The sequence below is a fragment of the Onychostoma macrolepis genome, chromosome 18, assembly GCF_012432095.1.
Source record: "Onychostoma macrolepis isolate SWU-2019 chromosome 18, ASM1243209v1, whole genome shotgun sequence".
In the NCBI taxonomy this organism is placed as follows: Eukaryota; Metazoa; Chordata; class Actinopteri; order Cypriniformes; family Cyprinidae; genus Onychostoma; species Onychostoma macrolepis.
The window spans coordinates 29,673,811-29,693,772 of NC_081172.1; the positions used below are offsets into that span (position 1 = coordinate 29,673,811).

At 34.9% G+C, this 19,962-nt stretch overlaps 1 protein-coding gene across 1 annotated transcript; it reads right to left on the reverse strand.

Moving 5' to 3' along the window:
- Positions 1-1,784: 1,784 nt before the first annotated feature.
- On the reverse strand, positions 1,785-18,326 carry cstf3 (cleavage stimulation factor, 3' pre-RNA, subunit 3). The gene is made up of 21 exons (XM_058751802.1): positions 18,147-18,326; positions 17,365-17,466; positions 17,113-17,208; positions 12,273-12,305; positions 11,405-11,502; positions 10,544-10,610; positions 10,426-10,460; positions 10,213-10,339; positions 9,971-10,048; positions 9,273-9,435; positions 8,813-8,922; positions 8,587-8,703; positions 7,846-7,920; positions 7,476-7,619; positions 6,886-6,988; positions 6,363-6,432; positions 5,039-5,234; positions 4,672-4,822; positions 3,484-3,578; positions 3,290-3,350; positions 1,785-2,349 (listed from the first exon to the last, which is right to left on the reverse strand). The coding sequence occupies exons 1-21, from the start codon at positions 18,171-18,173 to the stop codon at positions 2,147-2,149; spliced, it is 2,151 nt and encodes a 716-aa protein (XP_058607785.1). The 5' UTR covers positions 18,174-18,326; the 3' UTR covers positions 1,785-2,146.
- Between the last annotated feature and the right edge of the window lie 1,636 nt (positions 18,327-19,962).

Consider the following 19,962-nt stretch of genomic DNA (forward strand, 5'->3'; position numbering starts at 1 on the left):
TTACAGATTTGTCTTAGAGTGTAGCATGCTAAATAATGCTACTAATACACTGCTTCAAACTATAATTGTTCAGAATGTGTAGTTTTACTAGTTTACTAGCTAATAAAAAAAACTTAAATTGTTCAAAAATGTGTAAGTTTAATTATTCAATATTGTTTTTAAAAATACACTAATCTATATTTTAATATTATATTATGAATGTATTATTTTACGAACAAATCTAAATTAACATAAAATATATTTTTTGCTGAGATTCTATGAAGTGACAATTTTGCGTTTTGATTACGTCACCGCACAAAGACATCACAACATAATTTAGCAACTTTTATCAATAAATCAACCTTCCTTTAGCAACTTACCTTGAAAATTAGTTGGCAACACTGGATGTTACAACAGAAAGCCTGTCATTCATTCAGTGCTTATCATGGCGGAGATACTGTTGACAAGAACCAAGAACAAAGCCATACGCGTGATTCATAATGCTCAGGTGAAACGCTATAGTAATACTATAAATCTGTGGAAGCATTTGATATCACGCATAAGGCGCCATGATTTCTGCAATGAATGAATGAATGAATGAATAAATGAATGAATGGCGGATGGCGCGACGCACTCTTTTGTTTACTACACACTTAATAAGCGCGGGCGACGCTCGCGGGGTTTTCATCTTCTGCCGTCTCACTATATGATGATATTAACACACTGCTGCTCTGAGAGTCATTTCATTAGCATTTTACAGTTTAATTTGAGAAAACTACCGTCGTATCACTTGATACACAGCAGCTGCAAGTTCCTCATGGCAGCTTGTCAAAATAAAAGTTTAGTTTAACATTAAGAGCAGTCTTAAGACTCAATGCTTTTACTACTAATAAATATTAATAAATCTTTATTTTTAAAGGAATAATCCCATTTGTTTTCTTTTTAATTTTAACAGTAAACCTCTGTTGTGCAGCACTTTGCTTGCCAAAAAATAAAAGGGTTTAATTTTCATTTGATTAGGATAAATTAAATTAATGGCAAGGCAAGTTTATTTATATAGCACATTTCACACACAGTGGTAATTCAAATAGCTTTACATTAAAGTAATGTTTTATGCCTTCATCTGATTACCAGAAAAATTAAGAACATTTTATAGGGCCCTATTATTAAGAAAGGACCCTATACAAAAAAAGAATAGGTTTAAAATACAGGCCAGTGGGTCTTAATTTCTTATTAATTCACTATTTGTAAACTGCGTTTACTGTTAATTTTTTAGAAACATCAATAGCTTTTGTCCTAAAACTATATTCACTGAATGTAATAAAAAAAAAATTTGAGAATCGAATCGAATCGGGACATCTGAATCGATACCCAGCCCTAATATATATATATATATATATGTGTGTGTGTGTGTGTGTAAATATATATGATTGTGAATTATGGCACTTTTCATTTTCAGTTAAAAATTTTTGAAATAAATTGAGAATTCGAGGGGGGAAGGATGCTTCATTGATGCTTGATTGTTCTGAAAGCAATTTTATAATGCAACATGTAATTGTGCTAAAACAGCTTGCATTCATTTTATTTTGAGGTAAAACATGACCTGGAGACACATCTAGGTCCTTAACAATTGTCTTCAAACTGATGTGTTCTGGTGTCCTTACTGTAGAGTAAAAATATCCACTGCACTATAGTGCATCCTAGTGGCGAGCACAAATGCTCCGTCATGTGTTTCGGAGCTCTCTGATTTATCTGGCACACTGCTCTAAAACCACCAGACAGTGAAGTAACACACACAACATAAGCATTTTTATCATTTTGTTTTATTGGAAGCAAGTTGTGTGTGATCCTCAGTTCACTACAAAATGAATTCAACTCTTCCATCACCAGCAACTCTACACATGGCAAGTTCAGAACTATGAGGCAAACAAGAATAAAAACTTTTTACAGTACAAACCACCCAGTTTTAAAAAATAAAACTGTTAAAAAGAAACTTTGAAAGCACTGAACCAAATGGAGATGAGCGATGATTTCTTTTCGCTGTGGGAGTGCAGGCTTCACAGTAAACCAGGGTGGAAGCTGGAGTCAGTGTGCCGTCAGTGGGCTGGACGTGGGTTTAATTGTCTCTGTGTTGTTCAGGGGTGTGTGTGTGTGTGTTTCGGTCGGCTCATCGGATCCTCTTCTGCTGTCGCGCTCGATAGATGTCGTGGATGGGAGGTGCGATCGAGCCTTTGTCTTCCTCCTCGTCTGAATCAGCGTTAGGCCGTTTCAAGGACTTGTTTCCCACAGCGTGGTTTTCTACAGGTCCGTTTCCTTCGCTGCTCATCTCTAACTGCTTCCCAGTGATCAACTCTACAGCAGCATCTACCGCTAGAGAGAGAACGAGAGCATAAGCATTATAGTTCATGAACGCATGAATCTCACAAAACCTTGAAAGAACGGGTCACATTTATCCCTAAAACATTAATCACCCTTCAATGCCAAACATTTCTATTAAACAGTGAAATGTGTAATATATTCTGATTTTAATTACATTTGATTTTTAAATAATAATAGCTTTAACAATTTTTACTAATAATGAGAATCTATCAAAAGTAATAAGAACCACATTATATTACCTTTATTTTCTATTTTCATTACTATAATTCCAAAATGTATTTTATTAGTATTTAATATTATTATATTACTACTTTTCAAAAAATTGTTGGTAAGATTTTTCATTGTTTTCAAAAAGTCTTCTGCTCATCAAGGCTGCATTTATTTGATCAAAAATGCAGTAAAAACAGTAATATTATTACAATTTTAAAATGCAATTTATTCCTGTGATTAAAGCTGAATTTTCAGCATCATTACTCCAGTCTTTAGTGTCATATGATCCTCCAGAAATCATTCTAATATGATTTGCTGCTCAAGAAACATTTATTATTAAAGAGAAAACAGTTTGTGCTGCTTCATATTTTTGTGGAAACTGACATTTTTTTTTCCCAGTAGAAAATGTTTTAAATAGAAAGTATTTATTTGAAATTAGAAACCTTCTGTAACATTCTAAATGTCTTTAGCATCACTTTTTGCACATGAATTCTCGATAAAAATATTCATTTTTCTCAGCAACAACGACAAATCTTACTGACCCCAAACGTTTGACAATAAGTATATCATTTTAATTTGAAACATTTAGAACTCGTAGTTATATTTATTGCAATGCTGTTTAGTACAGCAGACGTCCCTGTATTACAGTTATGAGAATGAATTAGGAATAACCATGGAGGGAGATATCGGAGATCATATGATGATATTCTGTGATACTTACTCTCTGGTAATACACATCTTCTGAGAGACTCCATCAGCTCATCAACCTGCACAAAGGGACCCTAAAAACAAAAACACACACACATGATCACACTGTCTTGATTAAGTCTACGGTTAAATATCTCGAGGATCTCTTATCTGACAAGCTACAGTTTAGTCTAAAGCATTTAAAAGAAGAAGAGGTGTTGAACTGACAGTGAAAGAGCTGGGAGGAGGTAGCAGCTTCATGAGGATGACAGCAGTGGGAGGGACAGGAAACACTCCTCCAGGAACAGGATGCAGGCCGGGAGCTGTCAGGAGGACACATCACCAAACATATCAATGCACATAATCAGCTCAAAGTAACTGGGAGTGATTATTTTACAAACTTTTTCTCTCACAATTATGAAGTTATAAACTCAAAATTGCGATACATAAAATCACAGAAAAGGAAAAAAACATTGAGATAAACAGTTGCAATTATCTTTTTTTTTTTTTGTGGTAAAAACAAAAAAACAATTCCAAGATGTATACTCAGAATTCTGAGAAAAAAAGTCAGAATTGTGGGATGTAAACACGGAAATCCAAGACAAAAAGTCAAAATTTCAAAATATAAACTCATAACTTTAAGAAATCAAATTAGAATTGAAAATCATAAAACTTGCAATTGCGAGAAAGTCAGAATTGTGGGCTGTAAACTCGGAATTCCAAGAAAAAAACGTCAGAATTCTAACAAGAATGTGAGAACTGCGGATGTAAACTCAGAATTCTAAGAGGGAAAAAAAAAAATTCTAATAAAAAACTATAAAGGCAGAATAGCAAGAAAAACTCAATTGCGAGAAGATAATATTTTATTTTATATTTTATAATATGTGACCCTGGAGCACAAAACCAGTCATAAGTAGCATGGGTATATTTGTAGCAGTAGCCAAAAATACATTGTATGGGTCAAAATTATTGATTTTTATTTTATGCCAAAAATCATTAGGACATTAAGTAAAGATCTTGTTCCATGAAGATATTTTGTAAATTTCCTACTGTAAACATATCAAAACTTAATTCTTGATTAGTAATATGCATTTCTAAGGACTTCACTTAGACAATTTTGAAGGCGATTTTCAAATTTTTAAAAATTTTTACCCTCAGATTCCAGATTTTCAAATATTTGTATCTCGGCCAAATATTGTCCGATCCTAACAAACCATACATCAATGGAAAGCTTATTTATTCAGCTTTCAGATGATGTATAAATCTCAATTTTGAAAAATTGACCCTTTGTCACATATAAAGATTTATATTTTGAATCTGTGGCAGAATCAAGCTTCCATATGATCTAGACCAGGGATCCTCAAACTAGGCGTCTCGGAGTCGAATGTGAAATGTATGTGAGGTGCTAATACTCACGCGCCAGATGACGTGGCTGGAAAGGGATCATCTGGCTGGTGTCAGGTTTGGGATACTCAGGTTTGCGGTCAGCCTCGTCTTTCAGCGCAGGGGCGGAAGGTGTGACCACCGCCTCTGGGAGCAGTGTTGCGTATTTGGCACGAGACACGTCCTGCCAATCAACATGTTCAGATGAAAATAATTTAGTTGTACTTAAATTATTCATGCACTATACTATACTGCATACGGTACAAACATTCATATCGTTATGGTCAGTCGCTTTCTTGCATGCTGTTTTCTCTCCACTGGCATTATTGTTGTGTGTTTACTGTGTCATTTAGAGAAAAGCACGCAGAATTGTTGTGAATGATTCCATTTCCTGTTGTACCTTGTAGCCGAGGGCTTTGAGCTCACTGGGGGAGCAGGGATACAAATCCATGAACTTGTATCTGTCCACCAGCAGAGCCGTCTCCTTTCCTTCATACTCGTCTTTGAAGGCCATGAAACGCCTTCGCTCCACCTTCAGGATACTGGCCAAGTCTCCAATGTTGCTTTCAAAGGCCAAGAAGCGCGCCCAGATTTCCCTGTTACACCAAAATCACACGTTAACATCAGGAATATCATCCTTTTCACATTACATTTAACCCTGGGTTCAATTCGCAATGAAACGGAATTAGTGGCAGATGCTTTCTTCTATATTGTGGAGTACATCTAAGTGTAACAAATTATTGAAAAAAAAAAAAAAGTATGGCAGGGATTGGTTCTACACATGGGTTGTTGATTGGATGTTGAGATGTGGGCTGGAAGATCAAGTTAGAAGGTTTAGGTTAAAAGGCCAAAGCATTATTTAAAAATGAAACATGTACAGATAAAATGGTCCACAACAAGGTCTATAACATGCATCTAGAAATAGATTTCATTTTATACCAACTTCATGCAACATTTCACACTTATAATTCAGTCAATATTTTAGGATTATCGCATGATACATGATAGATTCAGATTGTATCAGATCTAAAATTTACCAACAGCCTCCTCATATTCTTCGGTTTGCATAATTTTTAGTATTATGTAAAATAAATGTTAATGTCTCATTTGATATTGTACATACATTTTATTTTACATAAGGAAATTATATTAGCCTACTTGATCTCTAGATATCAGTATTAGCTGATGAAAAATGCATATTGGTTAGGCTGACCAATACGTGCATTGTGTAATTACTAACTGTATGGGTTTAAAGGGTCATGTATGAACAGTGGGTGCGTTTACATGTACTAATTTTGGTCAATCCAATTTCAGATTTTTAATGTTCTGTTTGTATGACTTAAGTGTAATTGGATTCACGTATTTGTTTGCACATAAAATGTACGTAAACATACGTATCAAAGCATTGGGCATGTTAGGTATTTTTGAATCCAACTGAGAAAAGCCAGATTCAAACATTTCCATGCTTCATTTTTTTCCTATCAATCGGATTATTTCAGGTTTACACCGCTCCGATTCAAATTTCATTCGGATTGAGCTCAACCTCTTTTCAATCAATTAATTTACTAACATTATTTAGTTGCACTGAAACATTAAATGTTAATGAGTGTTAATCCAGGGTTATAAAATGTCAGAAGCCTAGCAGATAGTTAGCAATATTTAAGAGCAAATGAAAAGGAATAGATGGTATATTTGTGAAAAAGAATCAATCAAATCCCACTAACCCAGATTTCTCAGGGGAAAGACTGCCGGACGTCAGGACTCTCTCAAACAGGACTCTGGTGTTGTTGTCCTCTGTGATGGAGGGAAGGGCAAACAGCTCAATAATTCATTGTCATTTTTGAAAACTCATTCTTGGCCAGGCTTTTTACTTCTCTTCTTTTTTGGTAATAGCCTAGCGACAAGATAAACATGAGCGATGTTTACTGCATGGCAAACAACGTCTCCTAGCTATCTGCTTTATAAAGGAGACGGAGGGTTTGTCTGGTCTGATAAGTGCTCATGTGTCAGATATTATCATCTGCGTGTGTAAATAAACAGCCATCTCAAGGGCATGTCCATGATATGCAATCTCTCAATGCTTGGGCTGAAATTGTTTTTCTCCAGCGTTTCACTCAATGTGATACAGGCTGGATGAAATGTGACAGGGCAGTATAGTCGTAATAAATCTCACAGATTGTTTGGCAGCAGATTAAAAGGACATTGTGAATTCAACAAATGTGTGGATGGAGGGAATCGTGTTCTTACCGTTTAAGTGAGAGAGGTAATCGATGTACGCCAAAATGTATTCAGGAATGTCACCGTATTTCTTCAGTCCAAGCTCAAATATCTTAAAGGCCACAGATTTGTCCTGTCGGCAAAGGTAAAGTCACTCAGTTACTCCGTTTTATGTCTGGATATACATCTATTTAAAATGCATAAACTGAACCAAACGTCCTTTAGATATCCGAGGGGCGTAAAGTAAAACATGTAAAAACTGTGAAGGTCACATTATGAAAAAATATTTAACATAAATATCAACCAGCAAAACTGTTTTTAACATTGATAATAATCAGAAATGTTTCTTGAGCAGCAACTCAGCATATTAGAATGATTTCTAAAGGATCATGTGACTCTGAAGACTAGAATAATGATGCTGAAAATTCAGCTTTGATCACAGAAATAAATTACATTTTAAAACGCATTCAAATAGAAAAAAGTTATTTTAAATATTTCACAAAATTACAGGTTTTACTGGATTTTAATTAAATGCATAAGAGACTTCTTTTTTAAAACATTTGAAACTCAAATGTTGGAATGGTAGTATCTATATAAGAGACATATGGTGATGAAGTTACCTTGCTGCAGTAGTACTCCATAAGAGCAGCAGTGACGTACACATGATGCCGCGTGCGAAGATCCTCTCTGGCCTTCTTAAAGATGGAGCGGCCAGACTTGATGCCTTCAGCTCTTCTGGCAAATTTCATGTACTGGATATAGACCTGAATAATTCAAGAGCATCAAAGGTCAGTCTCTCTTTATTCACAGTGAAAACAATGAATTTCCCAGACATTTCTGGTCGACTGTGATTACTGGAGAGGAACTGATTCAAAATAATTTCTTGAATCACACAGAAATCAGACACACTAGCAGGTTTTACTCCAGAGCAGCAATTTTATTATTATTAGTCCATCGCAGGCATTTGTCTCCAAAGAGATCTGAACTCACCAATGTAGGGTCAATATCTTCTATGGCCAGGAGGCGGTTGTAAATACTATGAACCTTCTCGTGCTTCATGCGACTCTGCGAAACACAGGTTAAAAATATAAATGGACAAAGTTCGAATTGTCAGATTACAGGGATTACTTTTAATAATCATGACATAACCAGGGTTATTATAGTTAACTAAAAATAAAACTACACAAAAACATTTTTGTTATTTAAAATATTTTATTTCAGCTAATAGTCAAACTAAAAAAAATAAAGAAATAAAATAAAGAAAAATGAATAAAAACTACATAACTAAACGTATAAAAATGTCAAATATACAATAAAATTAGTAAAAATGTAAAATTTAAATGAAAACAGTAAATTTAAAATATTAATAAAAACTATTTCAGCGATACTAAAGTAACATTGGTCACAAGCATAGATTAACATGCACATATTCAGTACACAGAAAGCTGCCCATCTTTGCATGACAGAGTGAACTATTCTTACAAATGCAATTAAAAAAAAAGTGTTAATTTACATTTAGAAGTCTTAAAGATAGAGTAGCAAAACAGCCTATTTAATTGTAAAGGTAAGACAATAAGTGGAAAATAGTGATAAAACTAAATTCTGACTCTTTTTGGTGCAAGAGACCTTGACTATCATAATCGGACTTCATGGAAGACCTTCAAATGCAGCCAAAGTGTAGAATAGGCCCTTTTATAGGTAATAACAGCTCAGGTCATCCAGAGATCTTACCTCTTCGTAATCTGCAAAAGAGAAATACAGCAGCATGTTCTTCTTGAGTAGAGTTCCTATGGCACGCTCGTAGATGTTAGCTGCCTCATCACTGAACAGCTTGGCATTGTTCATGTCCTGAATGAGGAGATCATGAGTGCAAGAAGATTAACATGCAACACAACACCTAACCAACTAAATGCAACCAAAGAGAAACTATTTTGTAACCAGCGGTTTGCAAACCAACCCCTTTTTCTGCCAGTAGTTTGCTGGACTGTTCCAGGTACTGGGCGGCTTCGTACCAGATGTCCGGGTGGTGGCCGAGCACCAGAAGGCACTGCTCATAGGCGAACATCACTGCAAGTGACAAATAAAATAATTAGGTACAAAAAAAATGGCCTGATTTACCAAACATCACTTTAAAATCTTCTCCATCCATCAGCCTGAGACTAAACTCTACCAGAGAAGATTTTAGACTGTGTTTTGCAGTACATTTATGTTTATATTGTTGCAAAATGTAAACTTACTCTGTATTTAAAAATAAGTATGTTATACTTGCATAGGCCAATATATAACGTATAGCAAAACAAAAATGTAAACTATATTAACGTCCAGCTCTAATCTGTTCAATTCTAATATATGGCATGAAGATATTAAGAGCAGTCAAAACCTGCAGCTCATAATTTATGAATCTTGCAGTAAGTCACCTCTCTTGGTGATGAGGGTCTGATCTTCGGTACGCAGTGGGTTGCTCTTTTCCCATTGGATGTATTTCTTCCACATCTCCACCTGCTGGGCCTCCTGTGGGGAGTTCTGGGGTGGCACTGAGGGGGCGTTCCGGTCCAAACCCTTCATCACCGTCTCATACTCCTGAACAGGATTACAATCACACCATCAGCATAGAGAAATAATAACAGAGGAACATGACAAGAAGAATGCGATTGAGAGAGATTTCTACAAATAATACTTTATTTTTGAGCTTTCTGCACATATGTGACCCTGGACCACAAAACTAGTCTTAAGTCCATTTTTATTTTATGCCAAAAATCATTAGGATATTAAGTAAAGATCATGTTCCATGAAGATATTTAGTGAATTTCCTACCGTAAATATATCAAAACTTAATTTTTGATTAGTAATATGCATTGCTAAGAACTTTATTTGGACAACTTTAAAGGCGATTTTCTCGATATTTAGATTTTTTTGCACCCTCAGATTCCAGATTTTCAAATAGTTGTATCTCAGCCAAATATTGTCAGATCCTAACAAACCATACATCAATGGAAAGCTTATTTATTCAGAAAAATTTACACTTATGACTGGTTTTGTGGTCCAGGGTCACATATTACAAAAAAAAACCCTGTTGCTGTATCCCATCATACACTTTCACCCGTGCAGAACTCACCTTGGCGACTCTCCTGGCGTTCATGTAGTCTCTGCTCCGGTCTTCAATCATCTTTTTGGCCAAGTGCACGTTTATGCCCTTTATAATGGAACAAAAGCTATTCATGACAAACTAAGGACAGTACGTGCACATTACAACCAAATTAACAATAGAAAGCTGAAGATGACTTTCTCCTAACAAATCAGAATTCTTGCTGAGTGTCCTGAACCAAAATAACATCCATTAATTCTCACTGTACTCACCTCTTCATATTTGCTGTAGTCCCTCCAGAGCTGCTCAATGTTAATCATGGGGTTGACGCAGCCTCTCTGATAAACACGTCTGACGGCTGTGATGCGCTGGTTCTCAGCATACGACCCCACAGCCTCTCTAGAGATGCATAGAGAGCCCTTCAAATGCCTTAACTTCTTTAACGACCGTGAAATGAGTTTTGAAAATATAAATGGTGTACTTACACTCCTTTGAGGAAATTGATGTAATCCACCCAAATCTAACAGAAGGAAAAGAGTTTTGAGTTAATGTCCATGATGCTTTAAAATAAGTTAGGGTAGAACGAACTGTCAAAACACTCACCTGATAGGACATAATCTCCATCCCAATCTTATCCAAGGCAAAATCATAAGCCTGTGCCATCTTTTCCCTGCCAAAGAACAGCACATTAAGTATTTAAAGCCACTTTTTAAGTATGTTCAACAAGAAAACATACAACTAACAATGCACAAGAAAGTGACCAAGTGATGTCCGTCGACCAATAATGTGCAACTTTCTGTTTTTTAAATTAATTGTAAAGTAAAAGTTAACCTGTAAAAAAGAAAAAAAAAGAAAAAATAAAAAATTCAGGTGCAGAAAAAAAAAAGAAAAAAAATCTTTTATCTTGCATTCTTCTAACTTAAGTTTTATCCCCCCATACAAACTACAGTTCATCAAACTTGTTGCATCTAAGACAAGAACGCATTTTGATTTTAGAACAACTTTGATGAAAGGTTTTGATCCACTTCAAATGCTGACTAGTGTGTATTATCAGCATAACAGTGAGAATCAATTTGCCTATTAATAATTGTCCCTCTTTTACTTTAATGACAAAACTTGATATTCATGTTATCCAGCATTATTTGAGGAAGTTTCAAAGAGCATCTTGTGTTTCCATGGAAACTAGAAAACCAGACATGATAGTTTGCATAGCCATTGCCAAAAATCTGATAAGCAAAATAATTATAATGCAGAATCAGATTTTTTTTCCCCCTATTCATTCTACATCACCTGTTTTATTTTTTAAGCATTAATTTCTTTCTAGATTTTGAATCCCAGATTGAATCGTGTTCTCAGAGCCTTTGACCCCTCTGTATAATAAGAGAGTTATCAATCACCTTCTTCTCTAGATAAAGTCACTTGATCACTACTTTAAAGCCATATAAACACAACTGTATCACATACTTATAGCTGGGCAGTTTCCCTTTGGTTTCCCGCACATATGAGAGGTAACACTTCCACAGGTCAATGTGCAGAACCTTCATTAAGCACCTCTGAAATAACTGAGCAAGAGATTGAACAGTGAACAAACCCTTCTGACACACAAGACACAGCACAAAAAATTACAGTATTGACTCATGCACACACACTTTTAATTAACAAAATGTTACTGTGATAATACCATCGTACAGACTTAGGATTGCATAATCAACAAATGCAACAAATTCTAGAAATTATGTAAAATTATACTGAAGTTATAATTATGCTGCTTACATCGATCATTAGATGGCACCTCAATATAATCCTGGATGATTAATATTCATATCATGGCATTTGCATGGTATGGTAATCTAAATGAATGCAAAGAATACCATGTCCTAAAAACCACAGTAGCACCACGGTACTTTTGTGTTAGTTTTCAGAAACAAAAAACGGTCATGTGAGGTATGTGACTCAGAATTGACCCAGTATGACTGATGTTTTGTTGCTAAAATGCATTAACAGTGAATTGCTCACTTAACCGGGATAAATAAATAAAAAAAGACAATATATCCAACGAAGAATCAAGCCTGTAATCTGCTTTTCCTCATTTTATAATGTCTGATTGCTGGATTTAGAAGAGCAAACAGGATATTTCTAGTCAAGCAGGGTGTTGTTTTACTTCATTACAACATCTTGATGTTTACTCTGCCTGAGCTTTTGAGGGCCTAAAGTGGTGACCTAGATAAAGCTCAGCTTTTATGGCCTCACACCTGTGAATTTGTCTGTCACAACAATCAGAGAAATATCAATAAATTCGACATGTGGCTTCCATGCGATGATAAACGCTTACCTTTTCAACCTTGTCATAGTTTTTAGCCTTGATCTGTGGACACATTTGAAAACCAATATTATTAAAAAGTGATGGTCTGCAGCAAGACTGATTTGCTCCACACACATGCACACACAAACCCTTTAACGTCAACAATGTGACATTCACACAACTCTGCATAATATTGAGTCAGTTAACTTGTGTCAGTCAACTAAAGCATGTGATGCTGCATATAGCCACTAGAGCTAGAGTTTGAAGAATTACTCATTTTGTGTGCGTGTAGACAGGCCACAAAGCAACCAATGTTGTGGTATTGGGCATTATGTGTTAGTAAAAATATACATTTTTGGAGTGCATAGTCCTGAAAAAGCATCAACCCTATGAGCTGCATCTGAAGCTTTTACAAAGCTATTGCTCAGTAAGTAAAAACAAGTACTATCTAGTGTTGGGAATGTGTCATATCATGCTCAAATGATGACGATAACTTACAATACAGGTTTACTCAAGTTTATTTCTCTTATTAAAAATCCTCCAAGCCAAAAAAAATAAATAAAAATGATCACAGGTTACAAATCAACATTTAATCACTTTTGTAGTTACATTTAAACCTCAAATAAATACTCTGTTTTGAATAAGAGCCAACAATAAACAGCAAAAGCGTTGCAATACTGTGTATTAAAAAAAAAAAAACACACACACACACACCAAGAAAACAATTTCTTATATCATTTCTTGCCACTACATCATACACAGAAATAAAACTTCAAGGCTCAACAATAAGGATTTATCTCTGCTTGCATAACACAAATATAATAAATAACTTGTGTGTCAGAACAAATATCATTTTTCATTAAACTCTAATTTCCTCCAAAGCTGCCACAAACAACTAGACTATAATGTAAGAGCAATGACAGTTTTAAAAGGAAGCTGTTGGGATGGGATATAACAAAATAAAATAACTGCAACTAAACTCACAATACAGAGCCTTTTCCTCACGATTCTGAGTTTATAAAAGATTGTGAGTTATAAACTAACATCATGCAATTTTTGACTTTTTCTCAGAAATAAAAATAAACTTGCACGTCTAAGAAAAGTCAGTATTGTGAAACTCACAATTGCGAGAAAACTTGTAAGAAAAGAACTGTGAAATAAAAAAAGTTTTTCAATTATGTTTTTACAATTTTTTTCTAGTAGCAGAAAAAAACACTTGCGAGATGTAAATTTAGAACGTTAAGGAAAAAGTCTGAATTTTCAGTTTATATCTCGCAATAATGAATTTATATCTCGCAATTCTGACTTTTCCTCAGAATTGCTAGAAAAAAAAAAGTTGGAATTGCTAGAAAAGTCACTTTTTTTTAATCCTGTGCAGAAATGGGCTTGCATGGCTATGAATTCATGAACATGCTTTACAGTGCAGAACGTTTGTTTTTAGTCTTCATTCTATTCCATGAAATGTTTTTAAGCCTATTTCTGGTCATTCAGACAATCTCCTCCACAAAATCTTCATTTATTAGCCAGTTAAAATAATGATTTGCAAACAACGTACAATAAATCACAGAAATCCAGATGTTTACATTTGCAAGGTATAAACATATCATGGGATGCATGATTTAGTAGTAAACTGATAGGGCAAGTGATTCTGGTAACCGGCCTAAAACTCAAACTAAGTTTCAGTATTCTGATAAAAATACAAATGCAAATGCATTCCTAACGACAAACAGCAGTTAAGTGTGAAAATTCTCCCAAGTACTCAAATGCAAATGATGAGAACTGATTTTAAACATTTAGTGAAATTATTTGGAGAACTGTGGTATCTGTGCTACGGTAGAATAAAACCACTCTTGTGAGACCTTGCAAGAGTGAAGCGGATATACAAAGACTACCTGAAACCAGATGTTTGAAACTTGCTTTAATAGACCTTAGTCTGAGCAGATGCCACATATTTGCAATTTTCTCCAAACGATTTCACTAAACCTTTCAGAGGTACAGAAGCTGTGAAGGATTGTGTAACGATCCTGTTGGGACATAATTATTATTATTTTTTTAATGGAGACTACCAAAAAACGACTGCCCATTATCAAACAGGCCATCAGGGACTGAAGCATTTTCACTGATAACAACAAATGGAAAAGGGAGATTTTTTTTTAGCTGAATGAATTAATTCTTAATTGTCTGTGCAAGTGTACTGTACCGCATGTAACTACATAAGAAAAAAACTAAAAGGATAGTTGACCCAAAAATGAGAATCTTTATCAATTACTCACCCTCATGCTGTAACCTTACTTTCTACTGTAGAACATAAAAGAAAAGGAATAATATTAAACTGTTTTCCTTCCATACAATGCAAGGATCCAAAACAACACTGGTCCCCATTCACTTTCATTGCACAGGCAAAAAAAAGATTTTTTAAATGCCTATTTTGTTCCACAGAGGAACGTCATACAGGTTCAGAATGACATGAGGTTGAGCAAATAATGACAAACTTTTCATTTCACGGTTAACTACCCCAAAAGGCCATTTCAGATCACCTCTGTGGTCCTTCATAACATTAAATCGCATTAATCGCTGAGATCAGCTGTAAGAGGCGACTGGCAGTGTGTCTGTGCTCCAGGGCAAACGGTGACAGCCTGACATACTTAACCAGCCACTCAACAGCTCCAAACGAAATCAAAACTCAGCGTGACACAGTGTGAAAAATACTGGTACTGAGGCAGAATGGCTCTGGGGCACGATCACTGCGGGACTGCCGTCTCCATGCCTCGGACAGACGCACGCATGCACACACACTCACTGACACAAATTACAATGCACATTACAACAACAAGCCAAACTTGTTACAGTGCATTTTATTACAGTAGGGGTAAAAAGAACAGTTTTGACTAAAGGTGGAGAAGCTTGAAGAATAATCAAATAGCAATTATTTTCATGATTAGAAATACTCAATCATACTGTAAGTAATCTGATCCAGATGAGTGCGTAAACACTTAAGTGATTTGTCCTTGATTGTTCTAATATCCACCTTATTTTTAACTTCAGAGCAGCGTGAAAGTGCTTGAATGTGCGAGGCTTCCGGTGCTCTTGATTTCCCGTTATTTTAGCTGTACCAGCACAATCCGTTATGTTGCTTGCAACTGCAAACGGGTATTTGTTTTTTAAATTCATTATGACAATCATAAACACACTGGTGTGTAGCACTTTGTTATATACCTATAGTGCCTAGTAAATCTGAAGGCTTGCACATTCAAAGAAAACAGCTTCAAGTTGCAAAATAAGGTGAATGCTACTTCAATTGAGTATACGGAATCACATTAAAACTGAATTTTCAGACCCTTTTAAAAAAAAGTTAAATCCAGGTGATAACAGCAAAAATTGGTTTATGATTTGCGGGGGAGGAGGGGGGGATTTGAAACTATGAAAGCTGATAACATATATTAATTAAACCGCTCTTAAATTATTTGGACATATTATCCATGGTGAGGTCTCTATTAGAGAAAGATTTGTAGATATGCGATCCTAACTGCCCCTTCACTAGGATCCAACCCAATTGGTGAATTTTATCTTTTGGATGCAGCCACAATTAAAATCTGTTCAGACTGCAAATCAAAATTGTTGCGAACACCAACTCAAAAGAAAATTATTTTAAAGTGATTGCAAGTGATTGAACAGAACTGTTCAAAACGTTTCTACAATGCATTCACAATATTACTGTAAACTTGAAACTAATCAAAAAAAATGACAAGTTAGTAACATTAATTTATCTTCAATCAAAAGTAGGTTCTTTTATTGATATTATATTTCTTTGTGAATGAAGCCTGACGGTTTTGGATTGGAAAATGTGTGTTTCACCAACGACATTAACATTTTTGGGTAATTTCCTTCACAACTTTATATTAGGAGAGAGTAAAAGCTTATTTGAGAGAATGGTGGAAGGCAACATTTGCAAAGGTGGGACAGGTCAGTGTTTTAGGGTGGGGCAAAGGGTCAACTGTAACGATCGACTAGGCAAAAAGAAAAAAAACACATTACAACCACCCTCCACCAAAAATTTGTAAGAGTATAAAAAATAAGTTGCACATTCAGCTTTCTTAGTGGCATTACTTCATTTATACCCAGAGAAAAAATGGTTTGCCAATTTAATGGGCAAAAAAAAAAAAAACTATAAAAAGATATACAAACATTAATGTGAGGTTAGTTGAATTAAATGTGTGCACCTAAATGTTACAAGTAAGATACTTACCATTACAATAATTAATCTGTTTCTAAACCGCGCACCTACATATGACATTTATAATGCTTTTTTTTTTTCAGATTCCCTTAAAGAAATACCTTGAAATGTAAAAGTATGTGGCAAAGTGTTGCATTTTGGTGGCGAGTGTGCACTTGCAAAATACCATATAATTTGCCTCAGGATTTAGACAAACTAGTTAATGTGAGAACTAGTGTGCATGCTAGACTACGACTCACATGTATAAAATGGAATGAGGGACTATAGACAAACAGACTCTAATATGGACAAAATCTTGTATAATTAATTTCAAACAAACCACAACAACCTCAAAGAAATGACACAGGAGGCAAGAAATTGACACAAGTAATAAAGGCTAAAGCACTCCAATACCATTAAAATTGTTTTAATGCTGTTGCAGATAAAACATGCAACAATATCACCTCATAAAACTGAAAAGTATAAGGAAAAGAATGACTTGAGAACCCCTAATGATACAAGCTACGAGTTTCCCTTGACTCCCTGCGGTTATTGTGCATTGTTGGTGTTGTGTGAATATCACATTGTTGATCAAAATGGGGAGAAGCATTGTCATGCACAGATTAGGAAAATTATTTAATTAAAATAAAGTATAACCTCAGCTTCAATGTATAGCTTCCAGAATCTGCCCGAACTGGGAAACTGGGCGACAAGTCGCTCATATGTCTTCCTTGCTTTGTCTATGGGTTGATTCTAAAAGAAGTAAAATTCATTTACATACAGAATCATAAAGGTGCGTCCCAAAGACCGTTTACATGAAATAGCATCAGATGTGCTGTCAGAGACCCCCGTTCCCTCCCAAAACACGTTACCCCAGGTAAAAAGGAATGCAACCCTGTGTCACTAAACCTGTGCTTCACGAATCAGTATGCTCCAAGCGTCGAGGTCATATGGATTTTCTTCCAACTTCTTCTCTGCTTTCTTCACCTTCTCTGGGATGTACTCAGCCGCCTGTTGAGGGAAACAGAAACGTGCGATATGAATGACATGAGAAATGAGTACATATTCATATTTCAGACAAGTCAATGGATCTCAATCTTCTGCAAACCTCTCACATTAATCTCTTTTGAGTCTCTGCTAATGGTGTAAAACTGACGCTATAAGCCAGGTTGGTATGAACTGTGCAGTACTGAGGACTTATAGAGATTTAAAGCCACCAAAAACACGTTTAACAACAGAGCTTCTAGTTGAAATACAACTGTTGCGTTTCAAAACGTCGAAAGCTGCCTTTATAGAGAACATTTTCACACCAAAAGCCAACGTATCTTAAAATACTTAAGGAGAATCACAAGTTGTGTTGTTCACTCAGCATATATCTTGATATCAGTGAATAGCTAACTCTGAGTGAATGTAACTTAAACAATGGCATCGTGGTGTTGCGCTGCAGTCACCGCCATTCACCGGAGCAACAGCATTACGTCAACCTTTCTCTGTGCTACTACCTACACAATTGCACTTATTACAGTAATGCGAAGCAAACGCTGCACAAACACTCGACGCATTCTATGATAGACGTGCAGTAAACACGTAAACATCGACACAACAACAGTCTGCCTCAGGAGCGATCTCAACGGTTAGGCCGCAAACACGAGCACTTGATCTCAAACACTCCACATATGTCTTTACTTTACCTGGTCCGGTGGAGTTTCGGTGGCCATGATGGAATATGAGTGCGATCCGAGTAAAGAAACGTCGACTGCTCAACTATCACAAATAAACTAAGCGCAGACCGTGATTATTGCAGCATTGTTTATTTGTGCAGACTCTTTGTGCGGCCGCTCGCCTCTCACCGCGCACTAAAATGGCAGCAGAGCGAGCGGAGACGTTGCGCCACGCCCACCGGAAACGACTCACTTCAAAATAAAAGCCGCTAATAATAATACGTTCGAAATGCCCTATATCCAAGCAATTTTGGTCTGACCTAGGTTCTCATATATTTGATTCTGCCAATGTTGTACATTCTTTTAGTTTAGAAGACATTATTTTTTATTATGATAATACTAAAAATAAACCCCTGGAACATACTATTCATTTTTTCCTTTTATATGGTAAATTTTTCATTCACAAACAAAAATTTGCAAATAGTTACCCATCCTATCCCCTTTTTAAAATTGAATTAAACTCACTTCTAAAATCTCTTCATCTTATAAAGATTTTAAAAAAACTAAGATTCCTGAAATATTATACAGAGGTATTTAAAGAAAATCCTTGTATTTAGATGCTTTCCTTATGTACGATTGTTTGTATATCTTTGCAATGTCATTGTAATGTCATTCATATCTGATGGTTTTATTTATTTTCTTTTTTTTTTCTTTTTTTTTGTAACAATTTTTATTTTATTATTAATGTGTATGTGTGTGTGTTTGTCATTTATGTTTAATTTATAACTATTGGTCATTGTTTTTTTTTTATTTGTATGTGATCTCTTGGCTATGTTCTTCTTGTACTGTCTGTTCGAGCATTAATAAAAAAAAAAAAAAAAATAAATAAAAATACATTCGAAATATTGTTATGCATTGAAGAATGAAGCGTTCTTAAAAACAAATGTATTCCTGGGTGTTAGTTCAGTAGGCCTATGTGTCATGTTTTAAATCACTAGCTTGGAAGGGAAGCTATTTTACATTTTATATGCATTTACTAATAAACCTGTCATTTAAACAGATAAAGCTCTATAATACACATAAGTAATCTTATTTACTGTCCAGTGTTCAATAACACGAATTGTGATATGTTTTTTGTTTTTTTTCGAAATCACCATTTTGTAATACAAAAATATATATACTCTTGTAAACAGTGAAATAAATATATTAATCTAATGTCACTATTCAGTCAGTTACAAAGTATTCCAGTACAACCCATGTAGATGAAATTGCACTTTTTAGTTTATTTAAAAAAAAAAAAAAAAATAATAATAATAATAATAAGTATTATTTGTTTAAAATAATATATACAGTATAGTATAACGTAGTATATATAGTATATAATATATTCTAATTCTATTCTTTAAAAAGAAAAAAACTTGCCCCTTTTTGTTTTTAGACTTAGCACGCTGTTTATTTACTAACTGCTTTTTTCTTTAAAAAACAAAACAAAAACAAAAAAACACTAGCTTCTCTGTTGTTTTTGCATTCTATCTATTTGTTTTCTTTTTATTTATTATACAATTAACAAAAGCGTAAAAAGGCCTCTAACACTAGCTTGCTCTATTCTTTTTCTATTCTATTTGTTTTCTTTTTTATTTATTATTTCATTTCATATCATTGCTCATTGTTTATTTTGATTGCTTCCATTGTCCTCATTTGTAAGTCGCTTTGGATGGAAGCGTCTGCTAAAAGACTGAATGTAAATACAGTATATATGTGCATTCCTCAAGCAGCAGTCTGAATTCCACGAACATTCCATTAGAATGTCTGACAGTATCAGCATCACACACACTAATGATGTCAC